Below are 26791 nucleotides of genomic sequence, written 5' to 3'. Positions count from 1 at the left end.
TTCTTGAATTTGGGTGGCTTCAAGAGAAGAGAGAACGTACTTCTTAAGTTCCGCCTTGAGCCAGAAAGAACGAGCTTGTTAGCTAGATAGGCCGGAGTTTTATAATGCAAGGCTTTATGCGTGAGGCAAGCTATTTTAAAGCGAATCCTCGCTTCAATAGACATCCAGTTAAGATGCAAAAGATCTGGTGTAATGTGGTTGTGTTTTTTGGAGCCTGTAATGAGCCTGGCCGAGTTGTTGAGAGTAGCTCTGAGAGGGGCCAAGCTCGCTTTAGGCAAACCCGCAAGGATGTGTTAAGATGTTGCCACTTATATTATTATTATTATTGCAATGTATACAATTATTTCATTTCTTGGTACCTTGAGTTTCCACTTTTCTGGCTCGTTGCTCGGGAATGGATAGAATTGTGCGCAAGTTTCTGTCCCTGGTGTACGCATATAAGGGTTTGTGCCGAAAAATGCCATTGAAGTCTGTTTCATTCTCCAATAATTCCTATCTAGTGTTAATGATCTTTTTGATTGCGTTTGAGGCAGTTGAACATTTAGACAAAAACTAATCTCCTTTCATCCAGACTGTCCTGCTTGGTGAATAAATCTAGGCGTTCCTTGGTCTGGACACGTCTTAAGCAATCTTGCAATATTTCTTCAGGATAACCACGTTCTTTGTACCATTGTTTACATTAGTTTCTGTGTGCAGATGTTGGGATCCTAGCAAATCCTTTTGATCCTGACGAATTGTGAATAAGACAGGTTCTTGATCAGACGTCTGAGATGAAAACTAGTGTACGCCAATGCATGGTTACAGTCAGTGGGTTTACTGTAGATTTGAGTATCAAAGTATGTGTCTGAGCATGATTTGCTCACGAGTACATCCAAAAAATGGATGCTCTGGTCTTCAATATTATAGGTGAATTGTATCCTGGGATTAATGGTATTCAATGTGTCAATCATCTTTGTTAACTATTCCTTTGTGTCTGTCCAAATATTGAAAATGTCGTCTATGTACAGACAATACATTTTGATCTTGTGCCACCAGACTGGGTTGGTCATGATATTGTCATGCTCAAATAGTGTCATAAAGGGTTTAGCATATGCCGGTGCTCCCGAGAAACCCATGGAGGTCCCCATAATTTGAGCAAAAAATTGTCCTTTCCCAAAAAAATAGCTGTGATGTAAACTGAATTTTAACAACTGTAGAATATTTTCTTTCCCCATGCTAATGTCTCCAATCTGGAGTAGGGCCCATTCCACTGCTTCTAGATCTGCTTTGTGTGGTATGGACATATGCGAAGCTCCAAAATCTATAGTAATGTCCTGTCTAGACTCTCCACTTCAACATTTTGTAATTTCTGTAAAAAATGAATGGTGTCTTTGAGGTATGATTGCGATCCTTGTACAAATCGCTGTAAATAAAAATCCCAAAATTTACCAAGTGGGTCAAAGATTGAACGGCACCCTGAGACTATAGGACAGAATGGAGGATTTAGTGTATCCTCATGAATTTTTGGTATCCTGTATAGCTTTGGTCTGCTTGGGTTGCTAGTGGTAAAAAATGTTTTGGTTTGTGCATTAATCCAATCTTGGTCCAGTGCATTTTGCAAAATGTTCTCCAACAAGCCTTGCAGTTGAGATGTGGGATCATAAGTTAATCTGAGATATGTGTTTCCATCATCCACATGTGCATTAACCTTTGCATGATAAAATGAGGTTTCCATGACAACAATTGCTTCTCCCTTATCAGCTGGTTGCAAAGTGATCTTGGGATTATTTGCTATGGCTTTGATAGCCTTTTTGTCATGAGTCGTTTGATTATTGCCTCTGTTACCACTGAAATTCAAATGCTTCAGATCTTTATGAACTAAGATTTCAAATGCATCAAGCATCTTATGTGTAACTGGTGGAAAGAAGGTGCTCTTGGGTTTAAAAATAGTGGGTGTGAAGTCCTCCGGCTCATTTTCAGTATTTACTATGCTGGTAAAATAGTGGCGTAGTCTTAATGTTCTCATTAATCTGCAAAAGTTGGCTTCAACTTCCAGTTGATTCGTTTTGTTGATTGGAACGAATGTCATGCCCCTGCCAAGTACACTGATTTGTTGGTGAGTTCGTTGCGTCTAAGAAATAATAATCACTAGACCACTTGTTACCGCTACTTAGTGACTTGCCGCTTTATTTGTCCTCTCCTTGTTCTTCGGATAATACTTGTGTGCTTCGACCTATAGAGGCAGGTGGTTGACCCTGATCTGGGGCCTGTGACAAAAAAGGTACTGAGAGTGAAGAATGAGGTGATTGACCAGGTTCCATCGCAGGTCCTGTGCTCTGTAGTTGGTTGATCACCGTCTGAGCTGATGTTCTACTGGTCGATGCTTCTTTATCAGAAACAATGCTCTCCTCTGATGACGTAGTTGTGTTCTTCTGATCAAATCTCCTGCAGGCATAGATCTCAGCCCATGTATAAACTTTGTAAAGTTTATAATCTATTGTGTCTCTTTTGTATTTACATAGTTTTCCTTCTTGCTGTTCTTTATTGTATTTTTCCAACTTCTGGTTGAGCCCTTCAAGTTGTAATTGCCAAGCGTAGCTTTTTGTTTTCCATCCGGAGTTCTAGTTCGCTTTTTTTTTGGAAACATTTTTATTGTTTTCATAACAGTGGTAAGTCGTAGCACATGTATACACGGTATGGTAATAGCACTTGTAACAGTAGTACAATCCAGTTCTTCAAATTCACATATTAAATCTGTCCCCTCGATTGCCTGACACTTCCCTGTCGGTCCCCCCATCTCCACCCTCCCTCAGGCCCCACTTCCATCCGAGCCATCAGTTTCATTGGGCGCAGGTGGATCACAGATTCCTCCTCTATAGTCATTCCAGGCATCTCAGATCCTAGACCATTTCCGGGGGCATCCCCTATTAACAAACACTGCACGTTCAGCTATCATGGCCTCATCCATGTTATTACTCCAAACTGATAGGGAGGGTACCTCCGCTGCGCCCCATTTCTGTGCTATGTTTCTCTTGGCAATCATGATCCCAAATGTAACCCAAGTCTGTCCATGGCGTGTTAGATCATTGGGTTCCCACATATTTAGCAAACATCTACGTGGCTCAGGCATTAATGAAACTCCTTATACCTGTGACATAGTACGCATCACCTGGATCCAGTATGGCAGTAGTTTGGGGCAGTAAAAAGTTCCTGCATTTCCGCATCGCCGAAGACAAAAGGGGTGGTCTATTCGATGCATCTTGTGTAAAACTGTCCTAGTGTAGTATGAGCGATGTAGGATTTTCAATTGCACGAGCCTGAGGCGCGAGGGTATTCCCACCTCCCTTGGAGATGCCAATGCCTCCTGCCACTCAGTCATCCATGTCTCCTACGTCTCGTACCCATTTGGTTTTAAGCAGGCCTGTGGGATCGGGTACATTTATTTACTAATTTTCGATATGTGAAAGACGTAGCCTTCCTGTGCATAAATTCCGTTAACAGTCTATCTTCTAAGGGCGATGCCTCCGGGACATTCGAACCAGGGGGAATCGCCGACATGAGGGCATGTCTGACCTGTATATATCTGTAGTGTTCAGAGGGTGCCATCTCGTACAACTGTTGGAGACAGTCAAACGATATCACCTCCCCGCCACAGGTCACCCACCGTTGATATTCCTATTTCATCCCAGTGGGCAAATCCCTTACTGTTTCTGAGTCGTCCCAGTTTTTTGTTGTTCCATAGTGGAGTGAGTTGTGTCAAAACCCCCCTCCATCCTAGTTTTGCCTGTGCAGCGTGCCATAATATCAGTGTGAGTTTTAGCGGGCCAAACATTGTTAAAGCTAGTTTTTTATCATAAAGTGGGGAAAGCATGGTGTTACTGCCAAGTTGTGTTCTGTCTGCCTTATATGCAGGATCTGAGTGTGGGAAATGTAGCCAGTAGCTGATCACCTTAAGTTGTGCTGCCCAATAGTAGAGCTGTATATCGGGGAGTGCTATTCCACCGTCGTACCACCCCCTCACCAGCTTGGCCTGCGCTATTCGTGGTGGTTTGTTACCCCACAATAAGTTTGAGACTTGCGCATTAATAGCCTTGAAATAGTGCGGTTGTACTTGGTATGGTGTGTTTTCGAGAACATAGAGAAAGCGAGGCAGTGCCATCATTTAAAAAAAATGCTGCTTTTCCTAGCAATGTGAGCGGAAGCATTTCCCAGTGACGCACATCCGTTTTAAGCCTGTCTAGTGGGGGCTGTAAGTTTTTAGTGTAGAATAGTGTGGAATCGGCCGTAACATAAATCCCCAAATATTTAAATGAGCTGTCTGCTACCTTAAGCAGGCAGTCATCAGGGAGGGGGGGCGGAGGGCCATGCAGCACATAAAGTATGGATTTTGACCAATTGATGGTGTATCCTGAGGCCACTCTGTACTTTCTACATACATCTAGTAGGGACTGTATAGATCGCCTTGGGTTTGTTAAATAAAGCAGTAGGTCATCCGCGTACAATGACACGCGGTCTTCCCAGTCATCCGTCCATTTAAGGCCTTTGATCATAGGTTCCCACCGGACCCGGCAGCGAGGGGTAGGTCCACCCGAGGAGGCACGGGATTTAACAACCTGAAAATCAAGAGGTCGAACCTGTAGCTTTACCTGCCGGGTGCTGTTGTTGTAGCTCACCTTCACAAAGATAGGCAAATACAGCACAACACAGGTATTTTTGACCCTTTACACTTAATGGAATAAGGATTCTATAGCAAGGTAAAGGCACTCTGTAGATAGTTTTATCAACCATAAACTCTTTGTTCATTTTGGTCCTGAAGAATCGCTAGTCAGTGGACAAACAGCGAGAAACATGTCGACCTATTGATTCATTCACTAGTCTAATCTCGCACCAGGGTACATTAATTCCCTCCGAGTCTATTCTATATCTTATTTTAACTTGGAGTGAGGGACCGCTAGAATAAACCTGATCCTGGTACCCTTTGCCCCAATTTTAACTTTCACTACGTCTACATAGAACTGGCCCCATACCCACACTTCACTCACACGGCAGTTGGATAAAAGATCTCCGCCAAGGAGCCCCTCTTTGAGGTGTTGCCCGTTGGGTATTGCACCGCCGACCCAACGAGGAGCATAGCCGATGATGAAGCATGACACCTGCAAGGGTGTGTGAGGCCATTATATCCAACATATTGGATACCCACGCGTTTTTCCACGACGCACGGGTGTCACCAACACTACCCCCCCCCCCATCAGGAACAGCCTGGTACCTCTTGTGTTTCATGCTACTATGGGCGAACACCTAGCTGGACCTACCACTCCTTCTTATGAGTGGGAAACTCGCCTTTTTCACTCCCTCCCTTCTTTGAAAACAAAGCCCCATAGGCTGCCATTATGTGGCTCAGAACAGGATACTGTGCCTTTAAGAGAACTTTCCAGAACTTCACAGTATCCCAGAATGCACTGCAGGTCCCTTTTAGTTTCAGTTCTTTTTTCCGGCTCCTGCAAGCAGGACCCTGGAGCATTGAGCTCTCCCTTTTCAAGCGTTTATTGGTGATTTTTTCACTTTTTTCACATTTTTGAGTACTTTTCTGAAGTACTTTGGGGCTTTGCTTCCTCGTGTGTGTTTTGGTGCACTCTTAAGGTCTAAATGCCTGCATTATTCGACAAATGCCCTGAGTGCTCCAGGAAGAAGGCCAAGTCTGACCCACACGAGGTGTGTATCATCTGCCTTCCTTCATCTCATGTCCCAGAGGAGTGTGACATCTGCCAGGGTTTCTCTAGCAGGACCCTGAGGGATAGGATGAAGATCAGGCTTAAGGGCCTCGAAGACAGAAGACTGAAGGCACAAGGTGGGTCTGGAGGGGCTTCCTCTGCCCATGCTGAGGCCTCTGGGGGGCTCCCCAGGAGCAGGAAGACCAGCAAACGTCCCCAGTCTCCACCTGCGTCGATTGCACCGACTACGGCGTCGAGAGGGATGACTACAGTCTGTTCCCTGTCTCCCCAAGCCTCTGGGTCGAAGCGACGTAGACGCTCGGCGTCGAGGGAACTGAACAGACCACCGTCGAGTTCTCCGGTGACGATTTCGTCGTCGTCGGCGTCGTCGTTGAGCACTCGACGTCGAGAGGTGACCCGGCGTCGGCGCTCGCCGTCACGGCGACACCGCCTCTCGCCATCGTCGAAGAGGAGACGGTAGTCGTCGAGGGGATCCTTGACGTAGAGGAGATCGCCGTCGAGGCGTAGGTAGCCGTCGAGGCCCAGGCGGTCGTCATTGAGGCGTAGGAGGTCGCCGTCGAGGCGAAGGCATTCGCCGTCGAGGGATAGGCGCTCGCCGTCGAAGAGACGAAGCTCGCCGTCGAGGGGCCGACGCTCGCCGTCGGGTCGCCGTTCTTTGACGCCGAGAAGGCGCAGAAGGAGTTCTGGCGCTGGGAGTCAGTCTGGCAGGCGTCAAGTGCCTATGGGAGACTCTCCAACGTCCCAGCCTAGTAAGGAGGGCGGGTCACCGGGCTCGGTGTACTCCGTAGTGTATACCCCTGCTAGGCCGAAGCCGGTTACGCCTCCTCCTCCTCCATTACCGAGAGGACTTCCTCCGCGGGCTCCCACCCCGCCTCCGCTTCCACCACTTCCACTTCCACCTCAACCGCAGCCTCAACCTCAACCTCAGCTGCCGGCTAACAAGCCTCCTCCGATTCCTCCGAGGACAGTTTCACTGCCACGATATCCGACTCCTCCTAAGGGGACTCCTCGGCCCAGGGCCCCAGTCAAGCCGAAGTCGCCCGCCCCGGTGGAACCGGCGGGACGACCGAAGCCAATTAGGTCGCAATCCCGCTCCGGACGGAGGGGGAGATCAGGCAGTCGTCACAGATCCTCCACAAGGTCAAGACGGCGCCACAGGAGGCGCGGATCACGGTCCCGCACGGACTCTTCCAGGACCAGGACCTACTCCCCGACTTTGTCGGAATCCCCGGGGACGAGAGTGTCTCCTGTGGACGACATCAGCACGTTCCAGGATGTTCTCCTGAGGGGTGCAGCGAAATTGGGAATCACGGTGGCGGCTCCAACACCTACGACGCCCGTGATTTTTGAGACGCTTCATAAGAAGCATTTGTCTCGCCCTTTACTGCCGCTCTTACCAGGATTGGTAGAGCCCGCGGAGGAGCTGTTCCTCACGCCTGCAGTGACGAAAGCTGCTTCATCCCGGCTTCTTAAGAAGTACAGGGCTCCGGATTCTGACCCGGCTTTTCTGAGGATGGACCCGATTCCGGACTCCGTTATCGTGACGGCAGCCAGGAAACAACATTCTACCTCCCTGTCTTCTACCGTGCCTCCTGATAAGGAGAGCCGATGGATCGACTCAGCTGGTAGGAAGGCCTGTGCGATGGCATCTACAGCCATGAAGGCCTCTAGCGATGCGGCTTTGCTAGGGCGGTTTGATCGTGCCCTGTGGGAATTCATCCAGCAGTTCCCGGAACTCCTGCCACGAGATAAGAGGGAGGATTTCCAGGAGATCCTGAAGGAAGGGATGCTCGTTTCAACCAGGTCATCAGCGCGGCGGCTGATGTCTCTCTTTTGGCGGCCCACGGGTACTGTTATGGGATCAACCAGCGGCGCCATGCTTGGCTCAGGCTCACATCACTCAAGCCTGGAGGCCCAGCAGCGGGTGGCCAATCTGCCCTTCTCTGGGGAAACCCTGTTCGGCAAGCATGCGGACGATGAGATGGCCCGCATGAAAGCGGAGGCCGTGACCCTGACGGCTGTGGGCTTGGAGAAGCCCAAAGAAAAGAAGGCCTACAGCCCGCTCCAGAGACGGTTCTGGGCACAGGGCAGAGGGCGAGAACAGGCTTCGGGAGAGCAGCAGCAACAACAGCAGCAGTTCCGGAGGCCCTTCCAGAAGCGCCAGAAGGGTAGAGGAGGCCAGCAGTCCTCAACAGCGTACAAAGGCCCGGCTGGGTCTCGACCCTGAGCGGTTATTTCCCCTACATCCGTTACCCGCTCCGGTGGGGGGAAGCGTTCAATTTTTTCTGGCAGAGTGGAGAAAAATTACTCCGGACAAGTGGGTGCTGAATATTGTTTGCAATGGATACAGTCTTCAGTTCACCAGCCCGCCTCCATCAATTCCTCCTGTCGGCTCCCGCTCAGCTGCGCGAGCTCCAGGCGGAGGCCGATATCCTGTTAAGGAAAAGGGCGATAGAAGACACACAGACCTCTTCCTCAAAGAGGAAGAGGTCTGTACTCCCGGTTCTTCCTGGTTCGCAAGAAGGACAAGAACGAGTTAAGGCCCATTCTGGATTTGCGACAAGCAAACAAGTGGATTCGCAGAGAGAAGTTTCGCATGCTGTCGTTGCATCAGATTTATCCTCAGCTGCCACAGGGAGACTGGCTGTGTGCCATAGACCTGCAGGATGCTTACTTCCATGTGCCCATTGCACACAAACACAGGAAGTTCCTGCGATTCCAAGTCGGCGCCAATCCTTATCAGTACACAGTACTGCCATTCGGACTGAAATCTGCGCCCAGAACATTCTCGAAGTGCATGGCAGTGGTAGCCGCACACCTAAGGAAGAACAAGGTGTTTGTCTACCCGTACCTGGACGATTGGTTGATCAAGGCCTCCTCCTTCTCGGAAGCTCTAGCGCACTTCCAGAAGACGTGCGTTCTCTTGAATAAGCTGGGGTTGCACATAAAGATGTCCAAGTCTGTCCCGACTCCGGTCCAGTGCATACAGTACTTGGGAGCCTCCATCAATACGCTGTCAGCAAGCGTGTCTCCTTCGGAGGAGAGACAATTATCACTCCTTCGGAATGCTCAGGCTCTTATGACCGCTCCATCTACAACAGTGAGGACGGTGTCTTCTCTACTGGGGTCGATGGCCTCTTGTATCCTCCTCACGCCACACGCACGGCTGCACATGAGACCATTGCAGGAGTGCTTGGAGGATCAGTGGATCAGAGGAAAGGATCTTGGGACGACAAGATACGACTGTCTCTGCATGCTCTTTAGTCTCTGAAGTGATGGTGTTCAGCGGAGAATCTCCTCAGAGGGGTTCCCTTCCACAAGGACATTCCCACGCAGACTATCGTGACGGATGCGTCGCTCCACGGCTGGGGGGGCGCACTCCGGAGTCTTACAGATTCAAGGGACGTGGTCCCCTACGGAGTCCATGTACCACATCAATTTCCTGCAACTCAGAGCTGTTCACTTGGCACCGAAGGCCTTTCATCCGTCCTTCCGGACCAACTCTCTGCTTGTTCAGACGGACAATACGACCACGATATATTACCTCAACAAGCAGGGGGGTCGAGATCGCGCACTCTGTCCCAGGAGGCGCAGGCGATCTGGCACTGGATTATGGCCAGAGGACTGACGATAACGGCTACCCATCTGCCAGGTGTGCAGACTGTTCAGGCAGACGCACTGAGCAGACTGATTCAGGAAAACCATGAATGGGTCATAAACGACGAAGTACTAGGAGAAGTCTTCGCAAGGTGGGGGACTCCAGACGTAGATCTGTTCGCCACCGCCGAAAACAGCAAATGTCGAGACTTCGCCTCCAGGTACTACCAGCTGGGGACGCTGGGGAATGCGTTATGGATCAACTGGTCGAACAGCTTTCTGTACGCTTTTCCACCCATTCCCCTGATTCCGATGGTGCTCATCAAGCTGTCCCGGTCCAGGGTGCGGATGATCCTGATTGCCCCGGAATGGCCCAGGCAGTGGTGGTTCACGGACCTGCTTCACCGGTCTCTCCTTCCTCAGGTTGGACATTCTCACGAAGTTCAGGGGGCAGATGTTGCACCCCAACCTCTCGTCTTTGAGTTTGGCGGCATGGCTCCTGAGATAGTGCAGTATGGTCATTTGAATCTACCTGAAGATTGCATGGACATACTGAAGGAGGCTAAGCGACCTTCCACTGGGACTTCTTATGCTTACAAGTGGAAGAGGTTTTGCATCTGGTGCAAGTCCAAGAACTATGACCCAACGACGTGTAAGGAAGATGTCATCCTTCCGTATCTTCTACATGTGGCGCAGTCTGGCCTTAATGTCCATTCCATTAAGGTTCATCTTGCTGCGCTGACTGCCTACAGGAAATGCCCTTCACAGACTTCCTTCTTTCAGGTCCCTGTGATCAAAGATTTTTTGGAAGGCTTGAAGAAAGTGTTCCCTCCTGTTCGGCTTCCTCCGCCTTCATGGGAATTGAATGTGGTGCTGTCCAGACTGATGAAGGAGCCTTTTGAACCTATTCATAAGGCTTCGTTGCAGCACCTGTCCTGGAAGGCGGCGTTCCTCATGGCCATTACATCTGCCGGCAGGGTGAGTGAAATTCAGTCGTTGTGTTGACAAGAACCTTATACTGTATTTCATGCTGCTAAGGTTGTTATGCGTACTCACCGTACTCACCCTAAATTTCTTCCAAAGGTTATATCTGATTTTCATGTTAACCAGACCATAACTTTACCTACGTTTTTTCAGAATCCTTCCTCTCCAGCGGAAAGGTCCTTGCATTCCCTGGATGTTAGGAGGGTGTTGAAATTTTATCTGGATAAAACCAAGGATATTCGTAGGTCAGACCAATTGTTTATCAATTATGGATCAGTCAGGACGGGTCTTGCTACCTCTAAACAGTCCATCTCGAGGTGGATTGTGTCCTGTATACAATTGTGTTACCAAAAGGCTAATAAGACCTTAGGGGGTAAACCTAAGGCTCATTCCACCAGGGGCAAAGCTGCCACGACTGCTTTTCTCCGTAATGTTCCAATTGCAGAAATCTGCAAGGCGGCCACTTGGAAGTCGGTCCATACCTTTGCTAAGCATTACTGCCTGGACACTGATGCCAGGGCAGGCGCTCAGGTTGGGCAGGCTTCGTTGCGAAATCTGTTCGCACAGTAGTGGTGTTATTTCTCTTTTCTCCACCGCCGCTTTGGTGTGGGGATGGGCTTGCCATTCTATTCACTAGATTATGACTATACACAGAGATCCCCTACTACAGAAGGAGTAGTTTCTGTCCAGTTCTGTAGTAGGGGTATCTCTGTTATAGTCATAAGCGCCCGCCCTCCTCCCCGGTGGAGAGGGATATTCATGTAAGGAATGCTACAGGTCTGGCGTGTTACGCCTTCAAAAAGAACTTATAGTAAAAGGGACCTGCAGTGCATTCTGGCATACTGTGAAGTTCTGGAAAGTTCTCTTAAAGGCACAGTATCCTGTTCTGAGCCACATAATGGCAGCCTATGGGGCTTGTCTGTCCATGTCTTCCTCTCGATAATCCCAGAGGGTTTTTGCTGTTAAAGCAAGGGAAATCTGGACAGGCTTTGCTGTTTGTGGATTTTTGGTGGAATTTCTAGTTGAAGTACTGGACAGTGTAGCCTGTTGATATAGGCTGCATTATCTGTCTTTAATTCTCTCTTAGGTGTCTGTGCAGTTCTGCATTTTTCGACACTTTAAGAGATTATTTTTGATTGCTCCGGGGTCCACGCACATGGGCGGGACTATTCACTAGATTATGACTATTACAGAGATACCCCTACTACAGAACTGGAGTTACAGGACAGAAACTACTCCTAACTGTATTTGACACTTAGCATTACAGTGCCTGTGCCCATGAAAAATCTGGCTAATGCAGCCACACTGCTGTCGACTCAGAAATCTGAATAAATGCACAGCTCCAAGTCAACTTAAAGTGTTAAATGACTTTATTGGTACTTCGATGAAGGAATGCTTACGTAATTTAATGATCATGGGTGATTTCAACGTTCACCCCTGTGGCGACCCTCTGATGAAAAATTTGTTGGAAATGCATTGTGATCGGTATGAGGGTTTGCACTTGGAACACACTGTGGAGGGAGAACTTTTTAATGATTTGTTAAATGACCATGATCTAACCCTGACAATGGCTCTGCATGATCCAAAAAAGCGTTTTGTAATTCCAACTTTTAAGGGCCATGGGAAAGGAACGTTTATTGATTATGTACTGCTCACTTTGCCTATGCAGGCTTTTGTGGATTCCTTTGTTATTGAAACCAGTGAATTCAGCGATCACAATCCGCTCACTGTCCATCTCAGGGGACCCTGGGTGGCCAAAGAAAGCTGTAATTTTAGTGTCGGTACGGTACGCGCAACGGATGGTAGACGCCGCCTCAAATGGTCCATGTGTACCCCTGATCTCTTATATAAAAACATCAAAGACACCTGTAGTGACGAAATTAAGAGCTGCATTGATGAGGGCTCTGATCCAATCCAGGTCCTAACCGCATTTCAATGCCTATCAGATAAAGTTTCTAATCTGTTGACAGCACCAGCTAAGAAGAGCGGGAGAGGGGGACCTAGGTGGTTCAATCAGGACTGTTCCAAAGCCGCGTGCAATTTAAGAATTGCCTTGGCAGCCAGACCTAGAATTAAGGAGACAGTCGAAGGGTGTCGTAAAGAGTATAAACTAATCATTGCCACCCGTAAAGATTTTTTAAGAGATGAAGCCTGGAATGAGATTCTGGACCCCCATACGTTAAGCAATAGCTCCAGATTTTGGGCGGTAGTTAAGAAACCTTTTTTGGTCCAGGACCCAGAAGATGGGCTGGAGAGCGTTATAACATAGGAGGAGTGGGAATCTCACTTCAAGCAACTATATTGCTGTACGCTGAATAACACTATGAATCCCCTCCCCGACAACGGGGGAGGATTCATAAGCTTTGACAGAGGCGAGGTTACTGTTGGGATAGAGGGGCTCACAGCTGGGAGAGCGCCCGGACCTGACGGGATTCCCCCTGACCTATATAAATCTGACCCGAATTTTTGGGCACCGATTCTTGAGGCAGTTATTAATGCGGCTGCTACAGCTGGCTGTCCACCTTCCTGGGGGTCTCTACTATCGTCCCGGTCTTTAAGAAGGGGGATAGGGACAGTCCACTCTGCTATAGGCCCATTTCTTAAATGGATTCCATGGTCAAAATAGTGGGGAGAATTATACTACAGAGACTTTCAGATTGGGTAATGGACAACAACATCATGTCCATTTCTCAGTATGGTTTCTGTAGTGGTAGATCAACTATAACGCAGTGCATTAATCTCTTTTTAATCCTTAATAAATACACCATTGCCCAAAAAGGTACTGTCCATCTTGCCTTCATGGACTTATCCTCTGCTTTTGATTGTGTGAACAGAGGAAAGCTCTGGCAGTCCATGAGGGAGAAGGGTGTAGACAGTGGGATTGTTAATTTCATGGTGGATCTACATAGTAGCACTAGTGCCAATGTAAGGTATTCCCAAGATCTGTGCACTACTGATAATTTTTCTATAGGCAAGGGAGTTCGCCAAGGCTGTATCTTGGCCCCCTTTCTTTTTAATTTTTATATAAATGAATTAGACAGCGTTCTGCAGGATGTGAAGGCTGACTGTCCCAGAGTCGGTAGGCGGAGTATTCCTGTACTTTTAAATGCAGATGATGCGGTTTTAATCTCCAGAACTGAGTTGGTTCTCCAAGCCTTGCTTAACGCTTTTAAATTATTTATGACAGACAGAGACCTACTGGTCAATAATTCCAAATCATTTATTATGCAAGTTGGTAATCGCCCAAAAAGGAATTACACATTTAAATTAGATAATGTAGCGATTCCATTGTCAAATACATTCTCATATTTGGGTGTTCTCTTTGACTCCAAACTAACCTGGGGACCCCAACTTGCCAAAAAGAAATGTGATGTGACCAGGGTCAATGCCTCTATTTTTAACTTTGCATCAAAACTGGGGGAAAACCCACCCATGCCATGATGAAACTTTACGATGCAAAATCAGTGGCAACTGCAGTCTACGGCAGTGAATTATGGGGGTATGTGGCTGGCGAACAACTCCAGATCACAGAAAATGCCTTTATGAAGCGCCTCCTGTGTGTCCCGGCTGGCACGTCTAACTTTGCAGTTCACGAGGAGTTGGGGGCGGAATATTTGAGCGATATCTTCTTCTTACGCCCGTTGACCTGCTGGTTAAAACTGTGGCTGAATCAAGATATTCCGTTGACACACCTGATTGTAAATGATTTTCTGTCCCAAGATAATGCAATGGGCACTCCCTGGTTAAAATATTTGAAATCATGCTTTGTTGGTCTGGGCCGCCCAGACTTATTTGAATACCCAAACAGAATTGTTAAGGGGGATGTTGAGCTAATTAAACGAGCTTTCCTTCTGGACAGGAAGACCCAGAGGGAAGGGGTAGAGTTACAGAAAACAAGTGTAAGAAAATATGTTATGGTTAAAACTTGTTTAACAATGGAACCCTACTTACTTGGCACATTGAGTACCCACGAGAAGTTCCTGTTAACAAGGTTTAGGTTAAACCTGTTTCATCATCTGCTAATCAGACCAAAGAAAGATTCTTTTAGTAAAACCCCAGCACCCTGTGGCTGCGACGGAAAGTCTCCACAGGATATGCTGCATTTTATGTTTTTATGTGGTTTTTATGAATACCCGCGAAAACGCTACCTGATTGTTCTTTTAAAGAAACTTAATTTTAAACAGATCCGACCAGCCTTGTTATACTTACAATTATTGAGTACCAACTGTATTCTTCAAGTGACTGAATTTTTAAAATTGTCTCTTAGACTACGAAATTGCCTGGATCAATGAATTTTACTGTATTAATGTACCAGACCACCAATGAATTATTGTATACACGGTATTATATCACTGTATTTGCACTTTACCCATGATGATTATGCTTTTTTCTTTTTTTTTAAAATTAATTGTATTTTATGACTTGTGTACTTTTATGGTTGAATCAAACCGAAATAAAGTCTCTATTAAGTATTGAATTGAATAAATTAACCAATCACGGTTGTGTGGAGGGGAAGCACATTTTTCTATGTGTGCACATAACTTGTGCCCAGTCAAAACATGAACTCCTGACTATCAGCATGTGGACGGAGCCAAGCACCTCTCTAGTACTCCCAAGAGCTTTTTTTTGGCGTATTACGTTATGCTTGGCGACAGCTGGGCTGTCAACACAAACCTACAAAAGAGGCTTAGTAACAAATCTTTAAAATATGCTAGTATGCAAATATGAGTTGAAGGAAGCAAAAGATAGGGCGACATAATGCTACACAGACTTTTTTTAAATGTCTAACGTGCCCTGCAGGTATCTGAATAGATTTATGGGAAACCTCCCCTGAGGAACAAAGTGGAGGCCTTTTTGTCTTGTGAACCACATACTTCTCTCCAAAAAATGCATTAAATTATGGCAATGACCTTTAACCTCCACTGGAATGAGCGCAGCGATCCCTCTATCACCATCCTTTCCAACCTTCTCGAGATCAATGACCTAGAGCAACTCTGTCACTCCCCGACCCATTTCAAAGGAGCTATCCTAGATGCAATAATTACTAGCAAAGATCTGGCCCTCCTATCCAACATTGTTCCCATCGACTGGTCCGACCACCATCTCATACTGTTCTCTATAGCGGTCTCTGCCACTCCCCCGCCCACGAAAACCACTAAACCCTCGAAACTGACCAGAAATTTGAATAATATCCCCCCGGATGTACTGGAATCCAAACTCCATGCCCAACTTCTCGCCATTCCACCCTCACTTAACGCAAATGAACTTACAGAACACTACAACAAAGCAGTTACTGAAACCCTAGACCTCCTGGCCCCGCTTAAGCTCAAAAACCAAAGAACCGTCCCTTCCAAATCATGGTTTAATACGGAGCTTAACAATGAAAGACGCTCACTGAGACAGACGGAAAGAACATGGAGACTGCACCCTTCCCCCTTGCACCTAGCTCGCCTCAGACTTGCAAGATCCTCTTACAAAAAACACATCCTTAAACAAAAAGCATCCTTTTTCAGAACACAACTTGACCAAGCCAAAAACAGACCCAGAGAACTGTTCAACATTGTTCGCAATCAAACCTCAGCCGCTCCGCCTGTACTTATGGCCTCGACGTCCAGATGCGAAGAAATAGCCCTCTTTTTCTCTGAAAAAATTACAAAAATAGAGCAATCCTTCCTGACGACTCTGACCCCTACCTCCATACTACACATCCCCCCTACCGCACCTGCTTCCTGCCCACTCCCCCCCGCCCCCTCCACGACCCTCCATAATACTGATCTCACCCCCCCCCCCCTTTCCCTCCACCCTCCAAGATTCTAATCCCCCCAACACACACCCTAAAAATAACGCCGCTTGGCATAATTTCCAGCCAGTCACTGAAAGAGATGTCTTTGACATCATTGCAAAACTTAAACCCTCCTCCCACACTAAAGACCCCCTCCCTTCTAAACTTGTCCAAAACCTCAAACATATCATCACACCTGCCTGGACCTTGATCATTAACACCTCCCTAGCCACCGGCTGTTTCCCCACCTCCCTTCAACTGGGACAAATCACCCCCATTCTTAAAAACCCTACGGCTGACCCTAATGACCTCAACAACCTCCGTCCTATCTCCAACTTGCCCCTCCTCTCGAAAGCCCTTGAAAAATGTGTCCTTCAGCTTGACAGACACATTGAACTTTTTAACTTACTTGACCCTCTTCAATCTGGCTTCAGGAAAGGCTGCAGCACCGAAACCTCCATGCTTAACATTATAGATGACATTCACCACTCCCTTGACAATGGCGAATCTAGCCTACTGATCCTCCTTGATCTCTCCGCAGCGTTCGATACCGTTAACCACTCTGTTCTTCTCAAAGTCCTTAAAGAACGATTCGGCCTTAATGGCATGACTCATAATTGGTTTGTCTCATACCTGCAGCACCGCGCTCAGCAAATTAAAATCCACAATTGCCTTTCGAAACCCTCCCCCATCTCTCTAGGAGTTCCACAAGGATCCATACTATCTCCCTCTCTCTTTAACCTCTTCATGGAACCTCTCACCCTCATTCTCAAACAAGCAGGGATTAACTATCACCTCTACGCTGACGATACACAACTCTACCATAAGATAAAAACCCATGCTGACATCCTCCACCTCAACAACACCCTCATCAAAATTCAAGCCTGGTTCCACTCGAACCATCTCAAACTTAACCCAAAAAAAACTGAAATTATTCTTTTCTCCCCAAAAAACAACCAGCTCCCCATTCAAAAGTGGATCACAGACCTTAACGCCCTCAACTGCTCCCTGTCCCTAGCCACCTCAGTCAAATCCTTGGGCATCTCCCTTGACAACCGACTAACTCTCAACGTTCACATCAACAACTCTGCCAAAGGAGCCCTCCTTACCCTCCGTAACCTTAAGAAAATTAAGCCCTTCATCCCAATTGATGACTTTAAACTGGCAGTCCAATCGCTTGCTCTATCGCGCATTGATTACGGCAATGCCATCCTCACCGGAATTCCCAAAACCCACCTGGCACCTCTTAAATCTGTGCTCAACCTCGCGGCTAGGCTTATCACGGACTGCAAACGATTTGACCACATCTCCCCCGCCCTTAAATCCCTTAAATGGCTCCCCATTGAAGGTAGATCCACATATAAAACCGCCTGCATTACGCACAAAATCCTCCACCAAAACACACCGGCATACCTCTCCAATAAACTGACCAAACCAGGCTGCACGTGATCACTGAGAAGCTCCAACACCCTCCTACTTATCCCCCCCTTCAGAAAAAGAATTCCACTCAGTCACGCTCCTTTTCAGGCAATGCCCCCACTTATTTGGAATGCCCTCCCTAAAGACCTCCGCTGTAACCAGTCCTACCCCAGCTTCAAAAAAGAACTCAAACTTCTTCTCCTTAATAAATACTGGGGTTTCTAATCCCTCCCTGGTAGCCTCGCCCCTCTGCATCACCCCACCTATCTGCTCTGCATATGACTTGTGACCACCCACCTGGCCAACTCCCTTTCCTTCTATCTGATCACCTTACCTCCCCTCCTCATGACAGTCAGTTCTCTTGCATGTTTTTGTATACCTAAGTGAGGCTTCCCGCCAAACTGTGACCGCTATTTTGTATGACTCATAGTGTCTAGCAATTGTTTTTACTTTTTTATCTAGATGTCATGTATCCTATGTGGACTTGTTCTTTTATTATTCCGTTGTCTGTGCTTATACACACTGTACCTGTATGGAAACACCTTGTAAAGCGCTCTGATACTCCTGGGTCCAGCCAGCGCTATATAAAACCTCTTAAATAAAATGTTCTTATTTATACAATGACATATATGTATTCAACTACTTACTGTATATATTTTTGTTTCCAGTAGCAATCACAACAAAGCCTTGTTTCATTGGCTTTCCAGTCTTCCTGTGCAGCTGGTTCAGCTAAGTTCAAGAAATCCCGAACTTTCAGCCCAGTTGATTGACACAATCCATGCTGCAGCAGCACGTTCAAACAAGGAATTGCTTAGCAGTTTGCAAGCCACTGCTTGCCAGATCTATGGTAACCATATATTCTTTCCTGTGCAATTGTTAAACATTTTTAATTGTCACATGAGTGTTTTGAATATTTTTCAAACATCTGCAATGTCTTCTTAAAAAAAGCCACATTGAATGGCAATGCTATTTGTGTGGGGTTTATGTTGGCTGCTATTAAGTTTTAACGTAACATATTTGCTTAAAACATTAATTGTCTAGTGCATTACTATAAATATCAGTACAAATCTGTCTGCTTTTTTGTAGTTGATTCTCATCTGGTTTGGAACATTTGTAAAACTAGTTAGAAGGGCATGTAAGAAAGCGGGGTAATTGAGATTGCTTCATACAGGAGGACATCAAGAGTTCTAGAATTGAAGGAAAATACATTACCCTGTAACCAAGATGGCTCCTGCTAAATCAAGAATAGCAATAATAGTTCATGCACATTATTACACATGTGCTCTCTCATTCCAATTGGTTTCTTTTATATCTAATAAAAAAGAAAATACATAAATGAATGTCATTTGTAAAGAGCACAGCTGTGTAATAGGTGTCCCTGCTCTGCAGTCTGTTGCACTAGTCCTAAATTGACTTTGTTGGGAATGGCACTTGCTTTAAGTTATGATAAATTTCTAACAAGGTACGTGATCTGAATTGCATATCCACAGTTCTCATGCAGCTCTATTCTGACTATTGGTAACCAGTGGAGAGTTAACCTTTCCACCTAAGAGCATCTCCCTGCATCCATATTTTAGCATGTTAAAGTGGAATTGCACATCCTTGTGCCAGCTGAAACGACTTCCTCCCAAACTGAAGTCCCTGAAAAGCACGAGTGATCTTAGTGACTACACATGCAGTGTGATAAGAATGGGATGTGTTTTGGTTGCATTATGGAAACATAGGGATACTGTGTAATATAAGAGCATTTGGATATTGCCTGATAGTAAAGCCTGTCAAGGCTTATGTCGCAGTAATAAAATGTTTAGAGGTAATTGGAATACCAGATCTTGCTCTGTAAGACTAGAGCAAAACCATCTGAATTCCAAGGACCACAAGGGCTTGTCAGGAGGATCTTCATAGCTAATATTCGCAACTTCCCTTAAGTTCCCACATTTCGGCATGCACATTTAAACTTATGTGGGGCAGAATGTTAATGTATGCATATAAGGCATAACAGAATCTACTGCTGAATTCATTCTGCCTGGGCACAGGCCATATCACCTCCTCCCACACCTCACAAATTGTCTTACATTGTTTAATCAAATACGATATTTTATGTTAATTGCACTGAAAATATTCCGGAGTTTCTTGCAGGTACCTTTTTTGATTTTGAAATCTAGCGACTGTTAATAAAAAAATGTGTTATGCAAAACTATATTAAGTGACCTGTTCATATAAAGTGAGTTGACACAATGTAATTGAAGCAAAAACACTGAAAAAAGCATGGTTGAACAGGTCCAGGAAACCGAAAAGGCTTAAGGGTTAGTGTATATTGCTGGCAAACACCGTTTGTGTAGCCTCGAAAAGGGGAACAGGATGTGATGTGCTTATCCAGGGAAACCTCTGCAAAAGCGCACAGCTGATTTTGGAAGAAGAGTTCTTCTATGGCATTGTTGCCAGAGGAAGCATAAGGATGGTGCTGGTAGTTGTTGCCTGCTAAGTCACAGTGAAGAGGATAAGTTGATGTTAGACAAGTGAAATCAAATATCTATTTATTTTCCCTTCCTCTCCCATATGAAGAGAAAAGCTAAATTGGACAACTACTAAATTCACAAAGGAAGAAATGTGTGTGGACATCTTCATGCACATAAGTAAATTAACGCTTATGCCTGGGTATCAAACAGTGTAGTTGCTATTAGGGGCAATTTGCTTAGTAGTAGTAGTACGTGTTCCTCAACACCTTTCATGAGGGATTAGGGAAACATAAGGCCTGAGATGAAGTTACTAAAAGTAATTTTGTAGGTGTATTTGAGGCGTAAATCTGCCAAAACTAGTTCAACATAGCTTAGACAGAAACCTAAATTGTGTAGAACTTTGAATTACCAGATGTGGAGAAGCAGGTATCTGCTGAGGACAATAATACAAACGTGACTAATTAGAACACATAAGCCCATAACCTCCGCTCCGCGCTCTGTCCCTTGTAACATGTTTTGGGAGCAAACATCCACTTCAGTTATGTTGTTGTGTGTTTTTAATATTCAATTTGTTTGGATTTATCTTTGTGTTAAGGGTGTAATGAGTCCTTTTTAAAAATAAATCTTTAACCAATTACATATGCTTAAATGTATTTTATATTGAGCTGATCATAACCTAGAAAGAAACCAAGAGTTTAACTCCGAAATATCAGGGCAAATAAACACATGGAACATTACTGACTGTTAACTCAATACAGGCATTTCTTTAAGTGTATCAGAAGGCACAAAGAAATGGCACAAGAGGGCAACCACACCAATATCAAACTAGAACAATACATACAATGAATTGCCCTATTCCTAAATGCCAACAGAGAACACACCTTCAGACCACATTTAAACCATAATGACATGGGTATTTGAATTCTTCAGTGCAGAGGCTTCAACCTGGGACTTTTTCCTGTTTTCAAGGAAAGCAGACATTGTTTGTTTGAAGGTATACAGTTTTCTTTCAAAAGACACCTTCAATGTATTGTGCAGAGAACCGTAATCCCAACCAACGGAGCCGGCGTAAGGGGCAGCGAAGAGGGATTCTCCTCATAGACTCACAGCAAGGAAGCGCGAGGGACCCCTACGTTAATCACGGTCTCATGGAATAGTAGACTCCTGACAAAACAGTCAACTAAATAGCGGTTCATCCAGTAGGTACATTGTATTACCTGCACTTGTAAAAATTTCACTTTTTTAGTATAGAACATTCTGAAAAAGTAGAAAAACGTGAGTAAGGTGGGGATTTGTGTACCCCAGTCCTGAAGAAGGTGTTTTTACACCTAAACATGTTGACACACACATAGGAGGTGGCGCACATAGGTCACGCCAATACCTCCTCCCTCACCTTTTATTAGTACCAGCCCAGGGGCCAAATACCCCACGAGCCAGGCACTTTTTAAACTTCACTTACTATCAAACCCCACCACAGCACTCACATAATATTCCCTCACTCACACCACACATAGCCACCATAAGTGCTCCCACGCAACCGTAGGTCGCAGCACGCCGCATCCCGTAGAGGGGTGTGAGGACCCCAATGATGAAGCATGACACCAAGGGGCCTGTTGGTGTGTGAGGGGTACTAAAACAACCAGTGTGTTCCCAACCATCGTAGGGCCACTCCCTTCTCCCCTCCTACTGGATTCTTTTTGTTTATAAAACTAACCCAGGGAGAACAAATCCATTTAAGATTTTTCTCTCCCTCCCCCCTTTTGTTAAAATTTGGGAACCGTAATGATGCATCACAATTCATAATCAATACATTTTTTTTGGTATATCTGTTGTAGCTCCTTCTTTCGTTCTAGAGTCGTGGGACATGTAACAGCAGGATCTGTGAGACCTGTAGCAGCAGGATCTTGCTTCCTCTGAATTGTAATGCTTTGTTTGAGGCTTGTGTGCTGTAGATACACATGCTTTGCATACCCCTGCCATCTAGTGTTGGGTCTGGATGTTTGCAAGTTGATTCTTTTCGAAGAAGTCTTTCCTAGTCACGGGGTAGGGTGACTCCTCCTTTCGGTGATAGTGTGCATGGGCATCAACTCCATTGTTAAATTGTTTTTTTCCACCATTGAGTTCGGACGTTTATTGCTGCACTCCTGTGCTCCCCTCGGTCCGCAATCCATTCTATGCTTTACTGTATTGTTTTGTACGCATTTCCCACTTCTCTGCTTATTGTTTCGATCAATGGAATCTACTTTTCGTCCGGAAAGTTTCATGGCCGCGTTGCAGGCTCAACCACGTCGGTCCAGTTCTTCGTTGATGGAACAGACTCTTGTTTAAATTCTGTCCTCAGAGTCACACCAAGTACCCACGCACTGACTCGCACCAGGTGTGTAACTTGTGCTTGTGTCCAGAACACAAAGAAGACAACTGCGATGCAGGCATATCTTTTCGGTCAAAGATACCTCTCCTCGATCGTCTGGCTCGACGTCGGGAGTAGCAGCGCCAACAAGTCGAAGACGAGCTGAATATTTTCTGTGAAGACTCCAAACAAGATGACCTCGAGCCCTCAGTGGCTGAGGAAGAACAGGCTTTCTCCATGTCAGACTCCGATTCCAAGTTGGAAATAAAGCTCAGCGTCGACTGTGCCGCAAAGACAGGGTGACTACAGAAGACCCCTTGCCCTGATCACCCCCTCCCCAAAAATCTAAGGTTTCCGCACCCCTTCTGCCTTTTGGCCAAGGTCGGCACCAAGACGATGTTTCTGATGCTCCGCCTCTCAGCTCGGCACCAAAACAGGTCATCAAGCCTTCCAGCTCAGGGCCGAGTCAGCCGAAATCCCCCTTGGAGCCAAAGCCATCTGGTTCCAAGCACAAAGTCTGTTTTGAACCGAAACCTTCTGTCCCGAAAGGCCATTCTATCTCTGCCCCGAAACTGTCAGTGCCGAAAACCAAAAATGTCCCTTTAGCACCTTCAGATCCGAAAATAGACATTGTACCATCTAAATCAGCTGCCAATCACTGGCGTATTGCCAACATGCAGGGCCTTCTAGCCAGATACAACAGGGCTCACAGGGACGAAATGGAGCAATTTGTACTATATCTCCCAAATGAGCATAAATCTAAAGCCGAAACTTGGTCCAAGAATGGAAATTAATTTCCAACTCGTCCATAAGGTGTGATCTAGATGTTGCTGGCACGGCAGCTAGAGAGGTCAACTCTAGGGTCCTACTCAGAAGGCACACTTGGTTAAAGATCTCTGTTTTTTTGGCCAAAATTCTTTTTATTGAGAGTCTACAACAACCGTTGAGGAAGTGCATCTTGTAGTCAAATCTAGCGTTTCTCCCAATGCTAAAGTAGACACATTGTTTTAATGTTCAGGAGTATCAACATTACCTCATATGACGTCCATCCCTCCGTCTGCGCAACATTTTCAAAACGTTTATAACATACAAGGAGGCTGTACAAGAAGGCTGTTACTCCCCTCACGGAGCCTACCCTCCGCACAAAAGTCTCTATCGGTGTCAAGTCTCGTGTGGTAGCCTCCCAAGGTGAGGGTTGTAGTGCCCAGTGTTTAAGTTGAAGGTAGTGGAAATGCTCGGTAGATGAAAGGTGGAATTTCCGTTGACAGTGTACACATGTGAGAATGTCACAGTTATGGAAAAGATCTGAGAGTATGTAGAAAAAAAATGAGGATTAAAGTGTATCAGGTGTATATGGAGAGGAAAATGTCTCCATCCTGATCCCTTAGTGACCTCATCCCAGACTTTGAGAGTAGTTTGCATGGGTGTACTCAGGTAGGCATTTAGAAATCTGTCGTCCTTAGACTTTCAAAGGACATCACAAATTGTCCTTCCCACTATTGCCCGGTCCATGTGGAGCCTGTGCTTGTCCGACTCCTTCATGGACCACGCCGACACCACTCTCAATTGCGCTGCCTTCAAATACAGACCAAAGTCTGCCAGAGCTACTCCCCCTTTGCCTCTCGGGCATCTTAACACGTGGAAAGGCAGACGTGCACTGCCATTTTGCCATACATAGCGAGTGATGAGGGAACGTAGCCCAGGGAGGAAGTCTCTCTCCAAGTCAATCAGGAGTACCTGAAACAGATAAAGAAGTTTAGACAGGATCACCATTTTGATCACATGTATGTGCCCCAGCCATGATATCAACAGTGGTTTCCAGCGTTTGAGGTCTTTTTGGATCTGGAGCAAAAGGGAAGGATAGCTTGCCTCAAATAGTCCCTCTAAATGCTGCATAATCTGAGTCCCCAGATAAGTGAGTTTGTTTGGCCCATTAAAAAGGTGTTTCCCCCTGTATGAGAATCTTCTCCCTTTCTGACAGGGTTAAGTTTAGTATGGATGACTTGACCAGGTGAACTCTGAAGCCTGCCACTGCTTCAAATTTCTTCAACTACTCCTGCAGAGCCTTGTAGGGAGGAACATGGAGAGGCAAGTGTCATCAGGACGTCATCTGCGAATAGCAACATCTTGTGTTTCTTGCCCCCAAATCTGATCCCCTGGATTTTTCTGGAGTTGCCCCAATCAGGGCTGCCATGGGGTTCCATATTTGGGCGAACAGCAGGGGGGACCGTGGACACCTTTCTCGTTCCCCGGCCTATGGTACGTGGCTTATCCCATTAACCTGCACTCTGGAGTGGGGTTGTGCGCAGTTGGCTCTAATCATGTTAATAAAAGGTTTCCCAAAGCCAAAATGTTTCAGGGTATGGAAGAACAAGGACCAGCCTGCCCTGTCAAAGGCTCTTACCGTGCCTAACCCCATCAGAAATGCAGGCTGTTGGACCCGGGCCTTTGTGGCTGGTTCACCCCTGAACTTTTTGCTTTTGATGGCGTTCATGATTTCTGGCTTGGCGCACTTTTTCCCTGGGTCCCAGAGTAAAGTGCGTGCGTGGAGTAAGGTTGGCCTGCCCTCCCATAGGAATGAATGGGGAATATCTGTGTCCCTGGTAGCTCCTGATGCGTGAGGTGTGCTGGCTCGAGTTTGGTATGTGCGAACTCGTGAGAGTGAATGCTGCGTGATGATGTATGCGGCATGTATGTGTCTAGTGGGGAAGTGCCACTTCTAGACATTGATGTGTGTGTGCAGTGAGGGTGCTGGAGCGTGATTGGCTGGGGCTGGCTGGCAAGCCTGGCTCCAGGAAGTCTGGATGGGTCTGCCCAGGAGTGAGTGGTGAGGTCAGCATGAGTGATGTGTGAGAGGGCTGCACCTGGTTCCTGATGGGGCTGGGCTTTTCCCACACAATGCTGGCTCCGCCCCCTGTGGTGCGTCTAACGACCCTAGCCTCCCCAGTGAATGAAAGGGGTGGTTGGGCCATCAAGGATGCTCCAAAACCAGCTGCAACTGGTTTCTCTCCCACCCTGCACCTACAGACAAAGGTTTTCTTAGTATAAGAAGGGACTGTGTCCCCTCACATTTTGTTCTCTTCCAGGATCCTGAGGGGGCTGCTGCTGTTGCTGGGCAGGAGGACCGCCACTGGGATTGCCTCCCTGCCTGGAGGCCCAGTGAGCTGGCTCTGGGCCCACCCTTGCCCCCTGCCTACCTAAGAACCTTGCTGGGCTTTGCCAAAGCGCCTGGGAGCGCTCTATCTATCCTTCTAGCGCAAGGAGCGCTTTATTTGCCTTATAGCGCTGGATTTCGGCCCCCAGCGCTTAATATCGCTTTATGTGCTGTGCAGGTGCCCACCCTGCGTATGATTGCCCTAGCGAGTGCCCACCTCGCTTATTGCCATTATTTTGCCCCCTGGCAGGTGCCCACCCTGCCAGGGACCTTGCCGTTATTCTTATATTTTAACTCGAGGGAGCCCACCCCTCGGTTAATTCACCCCCCGTCTGCGTTGTCTGAAAAGGGCCGCCGCGCTACCCGCGACGACCCGGAAGTGGTTCTCGGCCGGCCAATTGCAGCGCCGCCCCAACCGGAAGTCCCGCCCCGCAGCCGGGCAGCAGGAAGAGCCGTGACAAGAGGTGCAGACGGGGCTCCGTGGGTCCCCGAGGGCCAGGACAGCCCAGAGAGAGGAGCGGGAGCTCTTAGGTCGAGTCCCGCCACCGGAGGAGTCAGGAAGCCAGAAGGAGAGAGGAGCCCTTGCCTGCAGAAACCCGGTAAGTGCAAGACCCGGGTTGTTGGTCGCAGGGAGGTGCGGGGCTCCTCACTCCTATCACCGAGCGGCCCCGACTGGCAGTGGGCCGCTCCAACGAAGCTCCCGCATTGGTGCCCAACCCCACGAGGGGCGTCAACCGGCATTCCACGTTTTTGAGCCTGAGGGCTCCGGGGGCATTTTATAATTTTGAGTCCCCCGAGTGGGACCCCAACGGAGGTTGGTGACTTTCCTGTCGAGCCTGAGGGCTCCGAAACGACCTGGGCATTGCTTAAAGAGCCCGGGAGAGGCTCAGGGGGCATCTTAGTGTTAGAGCCACGAGAGGCTCTTAAGTGCCGCATTCGGTCCGAGCCCTGAAAGGCTCGACGGGGGCAATTAGTTGTTTAGAGCCACGAGGCTCCAGGGCATTTCATTCCTACGAGCCCAGAGGGGCTCCTGAGTGCCCGCATTGTTGTTTCAAGGACCCAGCGAGGCCCAAAGGGGCCAGTCATTTGTTTTGAGCCCTGAGAGGCTCTAGGGGACATTTCCTTTGTCAAGAGCCTAGGAGGCTCCAACGCTGGCCCCATCAATTGCCCCAGTTGCCCAGCACTTTGTGGGCAACTGCCACGTTTAGGCCCTGACATTTGGGACACAGGGCGTCCTAGCCCCAACAAGGCCAGAGGGCCTAGGGACTGCCACAGGTTGTGGCTCATGTGAGTTTTGCGCAATTGCTTGTGCTTGCACCTCTGAATGTGTTTTTGATG

At 47.1% G+C, this 26791-nt stretch overlaps 1 protein-coding gene across 3 annotated transcripts in view; it reads left to right on the top strand.

The window, feature by feature from the left end:
• TEX10 (testis expressed 10) overlaps positions 1–26791 on the top strand; it is a 576299-nt gene that overhangs the window by 237361 nt on the left and 312147 nt on the right. For 2 of the 3 annotated variants that reach the window (XM_078687684.1, XM_078687685.1), the window contains exon 7: positions 18162–18340. In XM_078687684.1, coding sequence (XP_078543810.1) covers positions 18162–18340 — 179 coding nt within the window. The remainder of the gene's footprint in view (positions 1–18161; positions 18341–26791) is intronic. The other variant, XM_078687682.1, reaches the window with a different exon arrangement.

This window comes from Lissotriton helveticus, chromosome 4_1 (genome assembly GCF_964261635.1).
Source record: "Lissotriton helveticus chromosome 4_1, aLisHel1.1, whole genome shotgun sequence".
NCBI lineage: Eukaryota > Metazoa > Chordata > Amphibia > Caudata > Salamandridae > Lissotriton > Lissotriton helveticus.
The sequence above is the reverse complement of the archived record's forward strand: the minus strand, read 5'-3'. Positions and strand labels throughout refer to the sequence as shown.